The following is a 15,946-nucleotide window of genomic DNA, read 5'->3' as shown; positions in this document are numbered from 1 at the left end:
AGGCGCTTTGAACTGATAACGTTTTTTTCAAATGAAACTAAATGGGTGCACATTTCCTTTCAGTGAGTGTTGCAGAGGCATGCTGTTGGGCATGATATTTTGTAATCATGCATTTCTATATAAAAGATTTCAAAAACCTGAAACTCCTGAAATGTCATCTGTCAGGTATGCATCATTTCGCGCAAACTTCGCTCAGCATCCAAAAATGTTTCTTTATCAGACTTCATCTCACGGCACAGCATGCTGGTGACGTGCACAACTAGACACAGCGCACAATAATGCATTGTTATTGTTCGGATCAAGTTTTTCTTGTTGCCTAAAACTACCGTATGTACTGTATAAAATTTCACATGCTGTGCTCACACCAGAGTCCAACATGTTCATCTTTAATAATGTGGTGCAAATTTGTGGTCTTGGATTTTGACATAAGGCAAACATACATTTGGTCCGTAAAGAAAATTGTCTTTGCTGCTTACAAAAGCATGTTAGGTCACTGAAGACCGACTTGTCTTTCCTGTTCACAAAACACATATTTTAGCTTCAGTGAAGACAAACTTGTCTTAGATGTTTAAAAAAAAAAACATGTCAGGTACATTGAAGACGGTAAATTGTCACTGATGTTTGAAAAACACACATTAGCTCAAAACTGTCTTTAATGTATACAGAAATACAATTAATTTTTTTATGTATTCGTTTAACATTTAATAATCCAGGTAAGGCATGCATATGATAGGTCCGTTGAAACACGTAAATGGTCTTTGATGTTTACAGAAATATGGAATTGTCTTTTATGTTTCGGTTGAGTGAGGACGGAATTGTTCTTTGATGTTTACACAAACACGCTAAGTTCTCTGAAGGCTCAAAATCATCTTTGATGTTTTCTGTATAGGTTCAATGAAAATGTGTCTTTGATGGTAACAAAAACCTGTTCAATTGAAGAATAGATTGCCTTTGTAACACACATGTTGAGTTCATTGCAGGCTTTAAAAATTAGTTGTGTGTCTTTGATGTTTGCCAAAACATGCACGTTAGTGCCGTTAGAGATTCTACATTGTCATCAATATTGACAAAATTGTGCATTTTAGGTTCATTAAAGACGAAAAAATGTCTGGTGATGACAAATGCTCACATTTGGTGGAAGGCAAATTGTTTTGAATTGAAGTCTATTAGTGAGTGTGCATGCTTGTGTATGTGTGTGCCAGTTGTATGATTGACAGGCCATTATCCCAGGGCAGGGCTGTCCAACGCCGGTCCTCGAGGGTCCCTTTCAACCCTGTTTTAGATGTCGCCCTCCTGCAACAAGCTGGGTAGGGGCCCTCGAGGACCGGATTTGGACAGCCCTGGCCCATGGTTGTCCCCCATTCTCACCCTCAGTCAGCTGATTTCAGCTGTTTGTTTTTTCTTTTTTCTGGGTGAGCTCACATTGAATTCCATGACTCAATTTTTGACATGACGCACTAATTTCTTCCACGTTTGGAAAATATGGCCAAAAAGGACAGTAAAAAAAAAAAAAAAATTGTTATTACGCGCCCGACCGACTTGCACATCAACTTCCTTTTCGGTTAACGTCAGAGGAATGCAGGATGGCCTGGCCACACAAGAGTTGGCATTGTTGGGTTTTTTGCACCTGAGTCACCGCACCCTGCGATCAAGCTTGTCGGATGCTATGTCCTGAGTGACAGCTGGTATTTCTCACTTGGCAACATCAACTGCCTTGATGGCATAAACTATTCCCAACGTTGACTTAATATGTCAAAAAGTCGATGAACTTGTGACAGCTTAGCGGCTAATAGCACACCATGCCTTAGCAAGGAATCATTATGTAAACGTCAATCAGGTTTGCCTCAGTTAAGGTACCAAAAATCTACCAAAAAAGATTTCGGTTGGGATTAAAACTCCCCACACTATCCATTTTCAATTTTTTCATTTTTCTTCTTTGGCTTTAACACAGCTTGGGATTCAGCCTTTGTTTTAGCATATCATTGATTTTTACTCTTTTAGCTCTGTTTTTGTTTCTAAATTGTGTTATGTTCAATTCTGTCATGTTCAGTTTGTATTTATGTACATTAATCCCCCTCCATCGCGAGATCTGGGTTCACGGTCCCACTATTTCACGGATATTTTTTGGGGGCCACTTATAAGCACAGTATATCGTTCTGTTGCCGTTTATTTTGAGTGTAATTCCACTGTCGGCCACTATGTGGCACCACACTATTTTGTTTAACATTGTGTAAATTTGAAAGAAGAAGAGTGAAAACGGGAAGTAAGCCTATTTCAAGATCAGCCTAGTTTTTGCTGAACATTACTGAATGTTAAATCCTATTCAGTCCTGATTTTTACATTTACAAAAACATTCGGCTGTATGCTCATTTTATCAGAGCTGGGCACCGCCTATTTCCCGTCTGAATATTTAATCGACCCACGTGGTCCCAATCGGTCCAAGTCAGCCAAACGACGTCAAGAACGGCCTTAACCCGTACCACATCACACGCAGGTGCCGCACTCCTGACACGCGGCCGATTAAGGAAAAAAATAAAAAAATAAAACAGTGTTGTATACCTTGCAGACGCAATGACATATTCTTTTTATTTCACTGCTTATGTGTGTCTGTTGTTTTTGTTTGATATTTTTTCTTTGTTTGGCGGCGTCTGCTCGTGCGGCGCCTGCCTGTGACGTGAAGATTACATTCTCGACGCCGATTGGTTGTCACAGACGAGGGATGGACCGGGACCACGTGGTCGATTAAATATGCAGGACGGAACGCGGTGGCGGTTAGGCGATGCCCAGCTCTGCATTTTATAATGTACATCTTTAGGCATGAGTATTATATGAGTATCTTGTATCTTATCTGTTACTCTCTCTAAGTGTTTTATTTTTATTTTTTAATGTGCTTGTATTATTTTAAAAGTCTGCTTTAAAAAAGTGCCATAAATGTTATATGAACATGCCCAAGGAGTATTTAATAGAGTATTTCTGTATTGCGGGTTTCACCTTGCGTGAGTAGTCTGGAACGTAACCGCCAGGATGGAGGCGGGGTTACGGTACAACATGTTATTTCAGCAGCGGTTGTTTTTAAAGTGCTATGTAAATAAAATTTGTTGAGGGTTTGAATTAGGGTTCGGGGATGGAATTGAAATGTTGTCATGTTCACCCAGGTGTCTCTATGTTCCTGACACTTGACCTAGTTTGATGTAATTGAGGATTAGTTTTTCAAACAATAATTATCTAATAATAACGGTGTTGGGGAAAAAAATGGGTATGGTAATTATCATTAATTAGAAAATATGGCTAAGTGGGCAAAACACCCACATGTAGTCATTAAATCTCCCGATACACCCTTTCCCTCCAATACCGAGTCAATTTGTGAGTGTTTTTTGTTTTATTAGCATCCATTTCCTTTACATTGATACAAGCACACGTGAACTTTCCAGAAGTAAGCGTGACTGCAGGGGGGGGGGGGGGGGGCTTTTGCGTCATTTCTCAAGGGCTGTTTTGCATTGTGGCATGTTGAGGGAATGAAAGAGCAGCTTACAGGCAGGTGTGTTTCTTCCAGCTGCCACACCTTAGTGCAGCATCATCGGCGGTGTGTGGGCATATTTAAGGAGCGCTCTTGCTTCACACACTCATTCGCCCACTAGAAGGAAAAGGTAAAAGGACGCATTTAAGACGACTTCATTTCAAACTAGACTCAGGTAAGCCTCAGCAAATTCAGATTTAGACCACACTGTATCGTTTACTTAAGGAAATGTTATTTAAACAAATATTGATATTCTGGAAATATATCTTGGATGCAGATATACAAAATGAAGTACCGGTAACTTAAAATTGTATAAATCGTGGACTTTTATCTGAAATACAAAAAGATTTGGCCTAAGGCACGTAAAATTGTGGGAATTAAAAAAAAAAAAGAGTGAGCTTTACAACATGGTTAAAGACCTTAAATGGTAATTACAAGAAACATATTGTGGCAACCCTAGAAATCACATATCTCCAAAATGTAGAATGTAATTGTGTACTGTTATTTGAAACATAAAGAAGTCCGCCTCTAGTTGGTATGCGTGGAGATTTTTTTTTAAATTGTGAACTTTACAGTATGATTAAGGGGAATTGTCAGGAATACTGTTTCCGCTGAATAGAAGTAAGATGTTTCAAAATTTTCTGACTTGCGAACCTCGATCTAAAACATCAAGAAGTCTGCCTCAAATTGCAAAATGTAGGTGTTTTTTTTTTTTTGTGTGTGTGAATTTTACATCATGATTGAGGGGAATCTTCAGGAATATACTGTCACTGCCTCACTTTGCAAAGTTCAGGGATATCTTTTTAAATTGTACATTTTAAATCACAATTAAGGAATTGCTGAATTTGGGTGATTTATTTATTTAAGTTGTGAACGTCACATCATGATGAAGAGGAATTTATGGAAATCACCAGGAATATATTTGTCACCGCCCAATAGAAATCGCCGAAATTTTTGAATCTGAAATACATAGAAGCCCATTCAGGAATGCAAAAATCTGAATTATTTTTTTCAATTGGGAACTTTACATCACGATTAAAGGCAAACAATATGAGATATAGAAAAATTGATGTACTTTTGTCCGAAATACAGCAATAAGCTAATCGGCCTCAGCCGATGCAAATTTTAGACTGAGTCATAAACGAATGAGATGAGCATAATTCATGTATTATTTACTGAGGGAAAATATTTTTTCTTTTTTAGCAAATATTGACATGCTAAAAATATAATGTTCTTTTTCTCATTTGTCTGTTTAGAATGCATCGAGGACTCCTCCTGATCGGGGCCATATCGGCTTTTCTGGCGGCCGTGCAGGGAACAGAACATTTGACTTTCGACAACAGCATCACGGTTTGTTTCCTTCCTGTCCTTGACTCGGTTTGCTTTTGATGTTTACAAATAACGTATATTTATCATCACTGAAGGACATTTTCTTTCATTTTTACAAACAACCCCTAAGGTAGTTACGTGGAAGACTGATTTTCCATAAATCTTACAAAAACAGGTTTGTTTGGTTCATTAAAACCCCAAAATTGCCCTGGTTGCAACCAAAAACACATAATGACTTGACACAATGACAATGATTAAAACAAAATTAAACTTAGCACACATCGGCGTCGTTAAAGACTTGCGTTGATGTTAGGTTTATCTATGACAACTTTGTGAGAATAATTGTCTTTGACGCTTAATTAAACATGCATATTAGTTTCACAGGATTCAAATTGTCTTGGATGTTTAAAAAAAAAAAAAAAAAAAAAAGTCAGGGTCACTGAACTGGTAAATGCTTTTCAATGTTTCCAAGGGTCACCAAAGACTTAAAATGGCTTTGATGTTAACAAAATCATGCATGTCAGGGCCACCTAACTAATTTCTTAGATGTGATGAGGCCCACGTTATGCTCACATGTTTTATGTTACTCACATAAATATTTCTGAACAGAACTGAATATTTAAATTGTCATTGCTGCTTACAGAAACAGCTACGTTATCGCTTTATTGAAGACTAATAGTCTTTGATGCTTACAATACAATACAACTTTATAAAGCGCATTTCATACAGTCGCGCTGTTGACGTGGAATTTACAGAAAGAAGTGGTCCAAGACTCTAAAATAGTCATTTTTCGTGTTTTTTTTTTTTTTTCTACCAAGCTTTCCAAATTGCTTGCAGCCAATCATTAAAGGCGAACCTTTGCATGATCTTGTCCAGGCAAACGTGACGCGGGAAGGCTGCGGTACCACCAATCTGTGCCTGGAGATGCCTGACGACTGCAACCCTGCGGACAACAACACTAGCTGTCTGTTTGCGTCCTTGAACGCAGACGCGCCCATGTCCCCCAACGGCTTCAACCTGTCCGTCGGTCTCAGCGGAAACTCCTCGGATTTAATCGCCTTCGGACTCACGCAGGATTTTACGACGGTGAGCGGCGACAAGGAACATGAGACAATTTCCTTGCCAAATGAAATCGCCAAGAATATTTTGATGCAGCCCAGTAGAAATCACATAAGTTTCATTCTAAATCCAAAAGAAGTCCGTCCATCTAAAGTTGAAAATATATACAAATAACTACTTAACTTTCAATTGATGGGAATTAGCAAGAGTATATTTCGACCGACCGTTAGAAATCTCCACATTGTAAGAAACTGAACTACAACAAAGTTTGCCTAATGTTGCCAATTACTGAGCCCCTCAAGTGACGCAGGGGTAAAAAAAACAAAAACATTCAAATATGTTACTCACTAGAAAAAGAAAGTTTCTCATTAGGCCGAGAACATTTCTCGTCCTAATGAGAATATTGTCACCGGTTCTATGGAAATGACACATCTAAACATTTTGTGTATGTAAGCCTGTCTAGTGTTGCTAAATTCAAGGAATTTTAAAAAATTCAGAACTTTTCACCCTCACTAAGGGGAATTGATGGGAAACGTTGGGAGAATATTGTCAGCGCCAAATAGAAATGACTTAGCTCCACATTTTGGGAAGCCTAAATACAAAGAAGTCCAAAAATGGCGGCAATTTTTGTGAACGTATGATTCCATGTCATTTATGGGAAGTACAAGTACAGTATGTTGTCACCGCCGAATCGAAATCTCACTTGGGAGTTGTATATTTTTATCGGAACCCACAAAAACAGCTTGCCTAGTGTTGCCAAAGTCAGGGAATTTTCCAAATTATGAACTTTTCATTACCAGTAAAGGCAATTTATGAGAATTGTAAGGAACCCTCTAAAAAAATGGACAGATCCACTACTTGGGTCAATCTGACCCAACTTTCTGGGTTATTTTGCATAAATCCACCCAATTTTACAAAACGATAGTTTTATTTTTGACCCAAGTGTTTTTAGAGTGAATGTGTGATTTAGATCAGGGTTTGTGTGAGCATGAATAAACTCTTCAGTATTTGTCACCACACAGAGTGTCACCCAGCTGTTTGTGTGCGGAATGGACGAAAATGGGACATTTTTCTTCGAAACTGTGGAGAGAATGTCAAATGGTACTCTGACGCCAAACGAAAGGGTAAGCCTTCCTTCCTTCCTTTCTTGCCACGAAACTGGCTGTCCTAAAACATCTTGTGATCAAACAATGTTGAGCTCATGTGACGACTTTGTATGCGATTAGTCAGTCTTCCCTTTCGTAAAACCTGTTCCTGTGTCAACTCCAGCCAAACTTGGCAGCAAGACGGGAACTTTTTCAGTAAAGCCGAGACCAAACTGCTTGAATGCCATTTGTCAACAAATGTTCACTACAGTTTTTAAGCAGGGATGCAAAGAAACTTTCCTCAATGTATTTTTTGCCCTGATTCCGAATCTGCCCTTGTTTTTTTTCTCTAGCACATCAGGTTTTCATCATAATGATACAACAGTAATATCATATTCAATACGGTAACATATCTAGTTTGAGAAGCACAGCAGTAAAACAGCCTAGCCCGACAACTTCACCCAAGTTACGTTGCAATAGAGGCCTCAGGGCGGTTTGTCCGGTGTACATGAACAACAAACAGAAGGATTATTTTTTTCTCTCTTTTGTGAGGGAGTTCATACCTAACCCTTTCTTTCTTCTTCCCTTACCACACCCTCAGAACACGTCTCAGATCCGCTACAGACTGAACCAGACTCTCATCCAATGTGAATTTGTCATTCCAAATGTGAATACAAGTATGAAGGGTGAGATGAGGGACGGTACCACGGGCGTTGTGGTCTTGGGAGACGGAACGGTCAAAGATAACACCAGTAAGTGACGCGCCTTCGTTTTTTTGTTTTTTTTTTAATGGCTGCTTTCACACCTGTAGTTCGACAAACGGGTTCATAAACAATGTTACAACCCGGACCACGCCTCGCAGCAGGTCTCAGACCGGTTGATTTGGTGCGCGCCTGTGAATTTTATTACCATCGAGGGAAAGTTAGAAGAATAACAGGGAATATGTCTTTGCTGCCCAATAGAAATCATATCGTTCCACATTTTGTGAATCTTAAGCCTTAAGAAGCCTGTTCTACGGTTGCCAAATTCTGTGAGGTTTTTCAAATTTTCAACACTCCCTCATTATTGAGAGGGATTTTATTCATGGGAAGTATCATTACCACCCAATAGAAATAATGTTGTTAACACATTTTGTGAATCTTATGCGCAAATAACACCATTTTACGGTTGCCAAGGTTCCGTGAGTTTCCAAGATGGAGAATTTTCCAACATCAATGAGAGGAATTTCTGAGAATATGCCACTGCCCAATAGAAATCCGATCTCTCAAAATTGCAAATTGTTGTGATCAACAAAAAAAGCCCAGCTATGGTAGATTGTGAAGTCCATCACTCAAGGGAGTTTATGTCAACTACCCAGAATGTGCCTGCCATCCAATAATAATCACGCATGGCCAATTTTTGATGATTCGTACATGTATTCCGCAAAAAAAGCTTCGGGTTTCCAAATTCTGATCATTCTTAAAATGATGAACTTTACAGAATCAATACGGGGAATTTACGGCAGTTACCAAGTCACCATTTTATTGCTGCCCAATAGAAATATCGAGATTCTGTGAATCCGAAACAGAGAAACCTCCATTGAGGCTTCATCAATTCTGTGATTTTCAAAGATGATTAACTTTACATCATCATCAAGCAGAAACCATACGACTTATCGGGTGTATACTGCCACCGCAATTTCCACATTCTTAAAATTGCTGCGCTAGCACTTGATTGACCAGACCTGCACCAGGTCGGGCCAACTAAAGTTCCACTAAAATCAACTAAAGGGTACGAATGCAAGTGTGAGAGGTTAGTAGTATGATAAGACGAGGGATTCGTGTCTGGAAGTTGACTAAAGCACACGTGGTTCTGCCCTTTCCAGGCCTGACCGAGAACTTCACGGCCATTCTGACCAGCGAGCGCGTGAACCTTACCAACCCTCAAGGCACCATCTCCCCTGTCCTGACCATCAATCGGGGCGGCTGTGGGAACACCAAACTGTGCATCGAGTCGCCCAGCGACTGCAACCCTGGGACCGATGATGGGTGTCTGTTCACGTCACTGGACACCACCGATCCCGCCAGCGGAACCTTCAACATCTCTGTGGAGCTCGCCGGAGAGTCCGCCGGATACATCGCTATGGGACTCACAGCGAATACATCAGAGGTGAGGCACACTGAGATCGTCGACCGTTCTTAAGCAAATGGGTTGAGATTTGGGGAGTTTAACCAAAATGGTTTATGGGAAAGACAAGCATTTTGGTGTCCAAAAGAAATCTCCTAATTTAGTCATGCAAAATACGAAAAAAGGACCACCTAGGTTTGCGGAAACCTGGGAGTTTAAAGGACTTTACGTCATTAAGGCAAATGTATGTAAATAACCAGGAAAACGGTGTTGTTGCCTAATAAAAAATCTTCAAATTTACAAAAAAAGCATTTTTGATATTTTTGTTTATAACATGCAAACTTCTAAAAATCTCTAACCCTAAGAAGCCTGAACAGATGAATGAAAAAAATATATTTTTATTTGTGTGCCAACTTTACATCACAATTAAAAGGACTCACTGGAATATATTGCCGTTGCCCAATGCATATCTCAATTTTTTAAAATCTGAAACAACAAAAAAATCCCATCAAGGATTGCAAATATTTGGGATTTTTTTTTTTTTTTTTAATTCTGAACCATAAATCGTGTTTCAGTGGAATTCATGGAAATTACCAGAAATTGTTTCTGCCCAACAGAAATAGTGTCAATGTTTTCTCAAAATTTAATGAACTGCATCGTTTTCTTCTAAATACAATAGTCTACCTAGATGCAAAAATTTGGGATTTTTTTTTTTTTTTAATTGTAAATTTTACACCATCATTCAGGGGAAATTATGGGAATTACAAGAAACACTTTGTTGAAAACTCAAAATGGTGTGAATCCAAAATACAAAGAAGCCCATCCAGGGTTACTTTTTTTTTTTTAAACTGTTTACATACTAATGAGAATTTCATCCATCCATTCCACCATTTCAGACTGCTGACCAGGAACCAAGACACCCCCACATCCACCCACCACTGATACCTTTCTATTTCTGTCTCCTCAGGGTGTCACCAATCTGTATCTCTGTGGCAGAAACAACAGCAACAACTCGTTTATATTCCGCCAACTGGACCTAAACAACACCGACAATTCCCTCACGGAAGTCAACAGGGTGAGGTTTCCAATTTACATTCCATACTAAATTGGAATATACCAGAGGTGGGAATAAATCACGGATGTGCAAGTCTCAAGTCTTACCTTCAAGTTTCAAGCAAGTCCCAAGTTAATGTGGTAAAAATCAAACAAGTTGAGTCCCTACTAAATTAATCAAGTCATTACTTGGGCTAAGCAAGTCATACGTCGAGTCAACTTCATGATAAACTTTGGAGCTTCCTACATAATACTGTACTTGCTTTGGGAAGTAGGGATGTAACAATACATTCAAGCCCCGATTCGATTCAATTTTCAGTTCCCAATTTTCGATTCGATTTTTTTTTTTAATTGCTACCATGCTTGTCTCTGTGCACTAGTGTGGTTCTGCAGCCATCCACAAATGCAACACGCAATGATGTTTTGCGCAAAAGCATAATTTGATCTACACATTCAAAATGTGCTATGCATCTGAAATGAAAAAAACATTTGAAGACGCCACTTTCTAGATGAATTTAAGCAACTCGATTTACGATTAATCGAATAATCGATTAATTTGTGCGAATCGATTTTAAATTGATTTTCGATTCCCTATTGGGAAGTGGTTCCTGGATTCCGCATTGTAACATACTAGTGGGTTACCTGGTTTGCTTGTACTACACACACTCACACACACACACATCCCTGCGTGCACACACACGCGCACATGAACCACAAAACAAATTGCTCACTCTCTTGAAAATGTAGAATTTATCATGTTAACAGACAAGACTTGTCAAAACAAACTTTAAGTTAATTATGGTTAGCTACTTGAAATCAACAGCAGGTTTTAAAGGCAATCAACATAAAACATGTCCAGTCCTGACAGACATACATATCGTCTCTGTCATGTGAAAAAATACCTCCATTTTTTTTTTCATTTTCTTATCTCTACATGAACCATGTTTCCGCGTTACAGACATCGCATTAAAGTGAAAAATAAAAAAAGTTTCCAAAATTGGAGATACGTGTTTTTCACAGGACAGCGACGATATGTAGCTCTCCAGTACCCATCCATTGACAATATTTAACAACCAAGGCAACCCTAATGCAACATGACAATTCGAATGAATGCAGCATAGACATGCGTTTTCAAACCATCCACCACACCTGACTACGACCTTAGCGGTGAAACGCAGTACGCAAGACGAATAAATGAACTAAAACATAATAAATAGGACATAAACAGTGAAGCAGCTTTTCATTTGAAGGAGAGCCTTTCGTAGGTTTTAGCCAGGCAAGCTCCACGTCCTAAAATTAATGGCTTAAGTCATGTGACTGAAATTCCCCACTTCTGGTATCAACAGCTTGTTTTGGTTCCTCTGCAAATCCCCATTTGCCCTTCACTAGTCGTCAGTTCCTCAACATGTCTGCCTGATGTATCTCCACCTTCACAGGAAGTGGTCGATATCAACGGCGTTTTGAGTGGTACGTCCATCCAATGTAACTTCACTATCGTCGGCATAAATGCCACTGCCATGCCCAGACAAGCTATCTCGGGAACCCGCAACACCATCGTGCTGGGAAATGGAACCATAAATGGAGGTAAGTGAGATGCTCAAACCCATTGGCCATGACAAAGACGTTCCCTCACCTCTGCTTCCTTCCTCCAGGTGTAATTGGTAACTTTAGCGAAGTTGAAAACAGCGGACCTTTGGACATCACGGACGCCGCAGCTAACATCAACATCATTCCGGTGGTTTTGGCGGCTTTGAACATCTCCCGGGACGGCTGCGGCGTCAACAATCTGTGTCTGGAGACGCCAGACGACTGCAACCCCTTGACCAACGCCATGTGTCAGTTTGTGTCAAGCAATGTCACAGTTTCCAGTAACAATGTTTTCAACCTGACGGCCAGACTAAGCGGATATTCCAGCGGATATATTGCACTCGGACTGGCCCCGAATGCATTGAATGTGAGGCACGCTGCAAGTTCAGATGGCGTAGAACCAGAGGGAGGCGGTAGGAGACCAAAGTGTTCATTTGAATTTTTTTCCCTCCATTTGTTCACAGGGTACAAGCTCAATTTTCGCCTGTGGAAACGACACTGACACTGGGGTACTCTTCCTCAGAACCTTCACCAGAAACAACACTGATGGCAGTTTAACTGCAAATAACAGGGTGCGGCTTCCACTTGATCACTGCTCATCTCCTCACATAGCCACGTACTTTCTCATTCCTCCACTCTAAAACATGACCAGAACCCACCCCAACGGTTTGCAGGTAGCCCAAACTTCAATTAAACAATGGTTGCTATTGTCCAAACACTCACAATTGATCCTCCAAAAGGTCCAACAGTAAGTTTGCTCAAGTTAAACAACAGTTCCCGTGGTCTGAACAATCGATTTGTCAACTACTGTAAACGTTCCAAGGGCAAGCTTCCCAAACCTTTACAGACAATTACCCCACTAGCTGGTTTGGTAAGTTAACCCAATAAATTTGTCTTCTAAAAATTCATAGGGTAAGATTTCGAAACCGCTCGGAAGTAGCAGGATCAATAAATAATTTACTGTGGTCAAAACACACAATTGGTCCTCTAAAAGTGCCCCACCATTGCATTCCCGGAACTGTCGAGAGGACCATCACCCCAGCACGTGAAGTGACTTACTCCAGAACTCAAGTCAGACAACAGTTTATACGGCCCGGAAACTTGATTGGTCCTCGAAGTGCCAGGCATAAAGATCCTGAGCTTTTCGAGAAGACCGCCCCTTAGCAGGGTCAGAAACCTCTCCCGGGCACTAAAATCATGACGTTCCTGCTCTTTGCTACAAGACAAACAATGCAAAGATATGTACTTAACCCTTCCAACACCACCTTCTGCCCACAGAGAGTCAGCAATGTCACCATCGATGTGAGGAACAGGTCCATCGAATGCATCTTCACCATCTATAATTTAAACAATGTGGAAACCAGGGAGACCAACGGGACCCTCGCAGATGTTCTCCTAGGAAACGGGACGTTGACCGGAGGTAAGTCCGAACACGCTTCAAACAAAAGTAAGCAAGGAGTCGTTTCGGAAGGTCTCACCTCCCTGCCGTCATGCTTCAGGTGTTTTCGGACCCTTCAATGTCCTTCTGACCCAGAGGGCGAACCTCACCTCACCCACCGGTGCCATCATCGTTGTGAATGGTGCCCGGGCTGCAAGGAGCAGTGACGGTAAGCCCAGATTGTATTTTGGGGTTTTGAGCTGGGGGAGGATTTCATGGCAGTGGGTTTTGAGCATTGCAGAGGCGTCCCGTAGATGGTTTTCTAGAGTACCTAGAAACGTTTGATAGGATCACCCTCCACACAGGGTTAATACCTCATTCAAGAATTATAGTAAGACAGATGTTTCAGTCTGGTCCTCCAAAGGTTCCTTGCATAAAGTTCTAGAATCTCTGGCAAGGGTCACACCTTGAGCATTGTTGATAACACACCTCTTAACTTAACAGCAGTCTGAACGCCAGGGTTGGGTTTCTGAAACTTTAGAGAGGGCCATGCCCCTAAAAATATTAGACAACAGTTCTCGCGGTGTGAATGCTAAAAATTGGTTCTTCATAAGTTTCTCACGTAAGGTTCCTGGACACCCTTCCATCAGGCTTAGTAACTTACCTCGGTAAAGTGAAGTTGAGACAACAATGTTAGCAACAAAAAGAAAGGCAACTGTCAATTGTCAGATTCAAGTAGCAGCAGAGAGTTAATGAAAGTTTCTGTGTCAATTCTCTTCCCCGTGAAGCTATGCTGATCCTGCTGAGCCTCGTCACGCTGCTGGTTGCACTCAGAGGCTAAGAAGAGTCGGGGAAAAGCGGCAGACGAAGAGGCCAATCGTTCCCACGACACCATTTACAGCGCTCGCCTGTGAAAAGACTGGGGCTGCTCGATTATGAAAAAAATATTATTTGTGATTAGTGGGTGAATATTTGAAATCACGAATATTCAAACGATCATTTTTTGGGGGTGCAAAACAAGAAAATACTTGAATGGAAAAAAAATGTATCAAGACAAATAAATGTAAATAAGTTCCTTTTGGACCAAACAAATTTTATAAAATTAGTTGTATACTAAAAAAAAAAAGTCCAAATGTATAAATTCAAGTATGATTTCCTTATTTAAACAATGTAAACAAAACAGCGCGTTGAATATAAATGAATATACATTTTTTTTAGATTATGCCAATTTTGTAATTGTGGAGTGTCATATTAGCAATTGTAATTGAATTTCGAATAATTGCACAGCCCTAGAAAACACCGCACCGTGTATTCCGATACCATTTTTGCTTGGATTTGTCTATATGTATTCATTTTGACTACTTCAACTGTGTAAGTCGTTGTGTTTGCGTGGAACCGCGACGGCTCGTATGACGGGAGCAGCGTGGGACAGTCGCCATGAAAGCAGCTCATAAGACTCATTTAAGACACGTCCGGTCTGACGGGTTTGAACTGTTTGAGTTAGAAAACCAGCCCTAATCACACTTATTTGTTGTCTGTGTTTGTGCATTTGTTATGTGACAGCAATGTAAAGTATTTATGGATGCCGAAAACAGAATGAATAAAGTTGAAACTATGATTAACTCTAGGATTGCTCGGATGTGAGTTAATTTAAATAGTGGGAAATTATTGATTTATGACAGATAATACCGTACACCCAAAACGCTCTCTGCAGAACCATCAACACAGAACAGGAAATGTTTCCCTTCACAAGCAATTCAGTTTTTGTTCTTAAGACTTAGCACATATTCAGTAGTGTTCCACAGAACTTTGACATGCCCACAAAGACACCGGAAGTCTGCCATTTTGGTCTGAAGCAGCCATTTTAGGTCCATTTGATCAATTTCCATGGGTTCTTCAGAGACTCTGAGATTTTGTTTGATCCGAACCATATTTCAGCGACACACTGGACAGATACTCAATGCAAAATTGGGAACAATTTGAGTCGGCGTCATTGCCTATAGGAGGGAAACGCGGACAAGTTTCATAACTCACGACGAACCACAAAAATCCAATTAAACAATGCTTGAGTCACGCACCATACTACAATTAAATTCAATAATGAAGTTAGTGCTTCAACAGCAAGGTGCTGCCGCCTCGCCTCAGAATGGAACGCCAAACCTTCACGGTTAAGGTTAAGGCTGACTTATAGTTCTGATGCTGTATTCCCTTTGAGAAGATCATGTTTTCATTGCCATTTGTTGGTGGGGTTATGAAAAAGCAACTCTGGCAATTCCCAAAATGGCAGAAAGGAGGGCGTGTGAAAGCTCAGATCGTAACTGAGTCATTGCTGATGACATACAAGAGAATTGTGTTTCTGAAGGTGTACAATATTGAATAGTTTTCAGAAATGGTGATCCGCCCCGGGCTGCGGACCCAGTTTGAGAGTCAATATTTTCTCCCCCTTTAATATCAATTCTGTTTCCAATATTGCATGCACAGGGTGTTTCCTAAGTCTGACATTTTACATGACCTTATATTTCAATGACTGTTGAAGATATGAACTCATACTCTCCCAATGACGTATTTACAGTGGGTGCGGAAAGTATTCAGACTAGGGATGTTCCGATCAGGTTTTATGACACCGATACCGCTCACGCATGAGTGAAATCGGCCGATACAAATTCCGATCACATGGAATATCTGTATATTGTTCCATTTATTTATGGTGTCTGCTATTATGCAATATTATCTGGAAAAAAAACAGGCATATTATTGCCGTAATTTTGACAAATATCGATGTATATTTTCAAAAGCATGAGGACAAAACAGTTGTTGGCACAATACAATTAC

The 15,946-nt window shown here is 40.2% G+C and overlaps 1 protein-coding gene across 1 annotated transcript; it reads left to right on the top strand.

Annotated features, from left to right (window-relative positions):
* The first annotated feature begins 3,536 nt into the window (after positions 1-3,536).
* Positions 3,537-14,741, top strand: LOC147140941 (uncharacterized). Its single transcript, XM_086043744.1, has 13 exons — positions 3,537-3,692; positions 4,774-4,867; positions 5,723-5,932; positions 6,928-7,029; positions 7,592-7,742; positions 8,855-9,138; positions 10,064-10,171; positions 11,586-11,733; positions 11,802-12,103; positions 12,201-12,308; positions 13,015-13,156; positions 13,236-13,343; positions 13,903-14,741. The coding sequence occupies exons 2-13, from the start codon at positions 4,775-4,777 to the stop codon at positions 13,953-13,955; spliced, it is 1,809 nt and encodes a 602-aa protein (XP_085899870.1). The 5' UTR covers positions 3,537-3,692; position 4,774; the 3' UTR covers positions 13,956-14,741.
* The last annotated feature ends 1,205 nt before the right edge of the window (positions 14,742-15,946 follow it).

This window comes from Filicampus tigris, chromosome 10 (assembly GCF_054856515.1).
Source record: "Filicampus tigris isolate MCC_2025a chromosome 10, RoL_Ftig_1.0, whole genome shotgun sequence".
In the NCBI taxonomy this organism is placed as follows: Eukaryota; Metazoa; Chordata; class Actinopteri; order Syngnathiformes; family Syngnathidae; genus Filicampus; species Filicampus tigris.
This window is presented reverse-complemented; position numbering and strand designations above follow the sequence as displayed.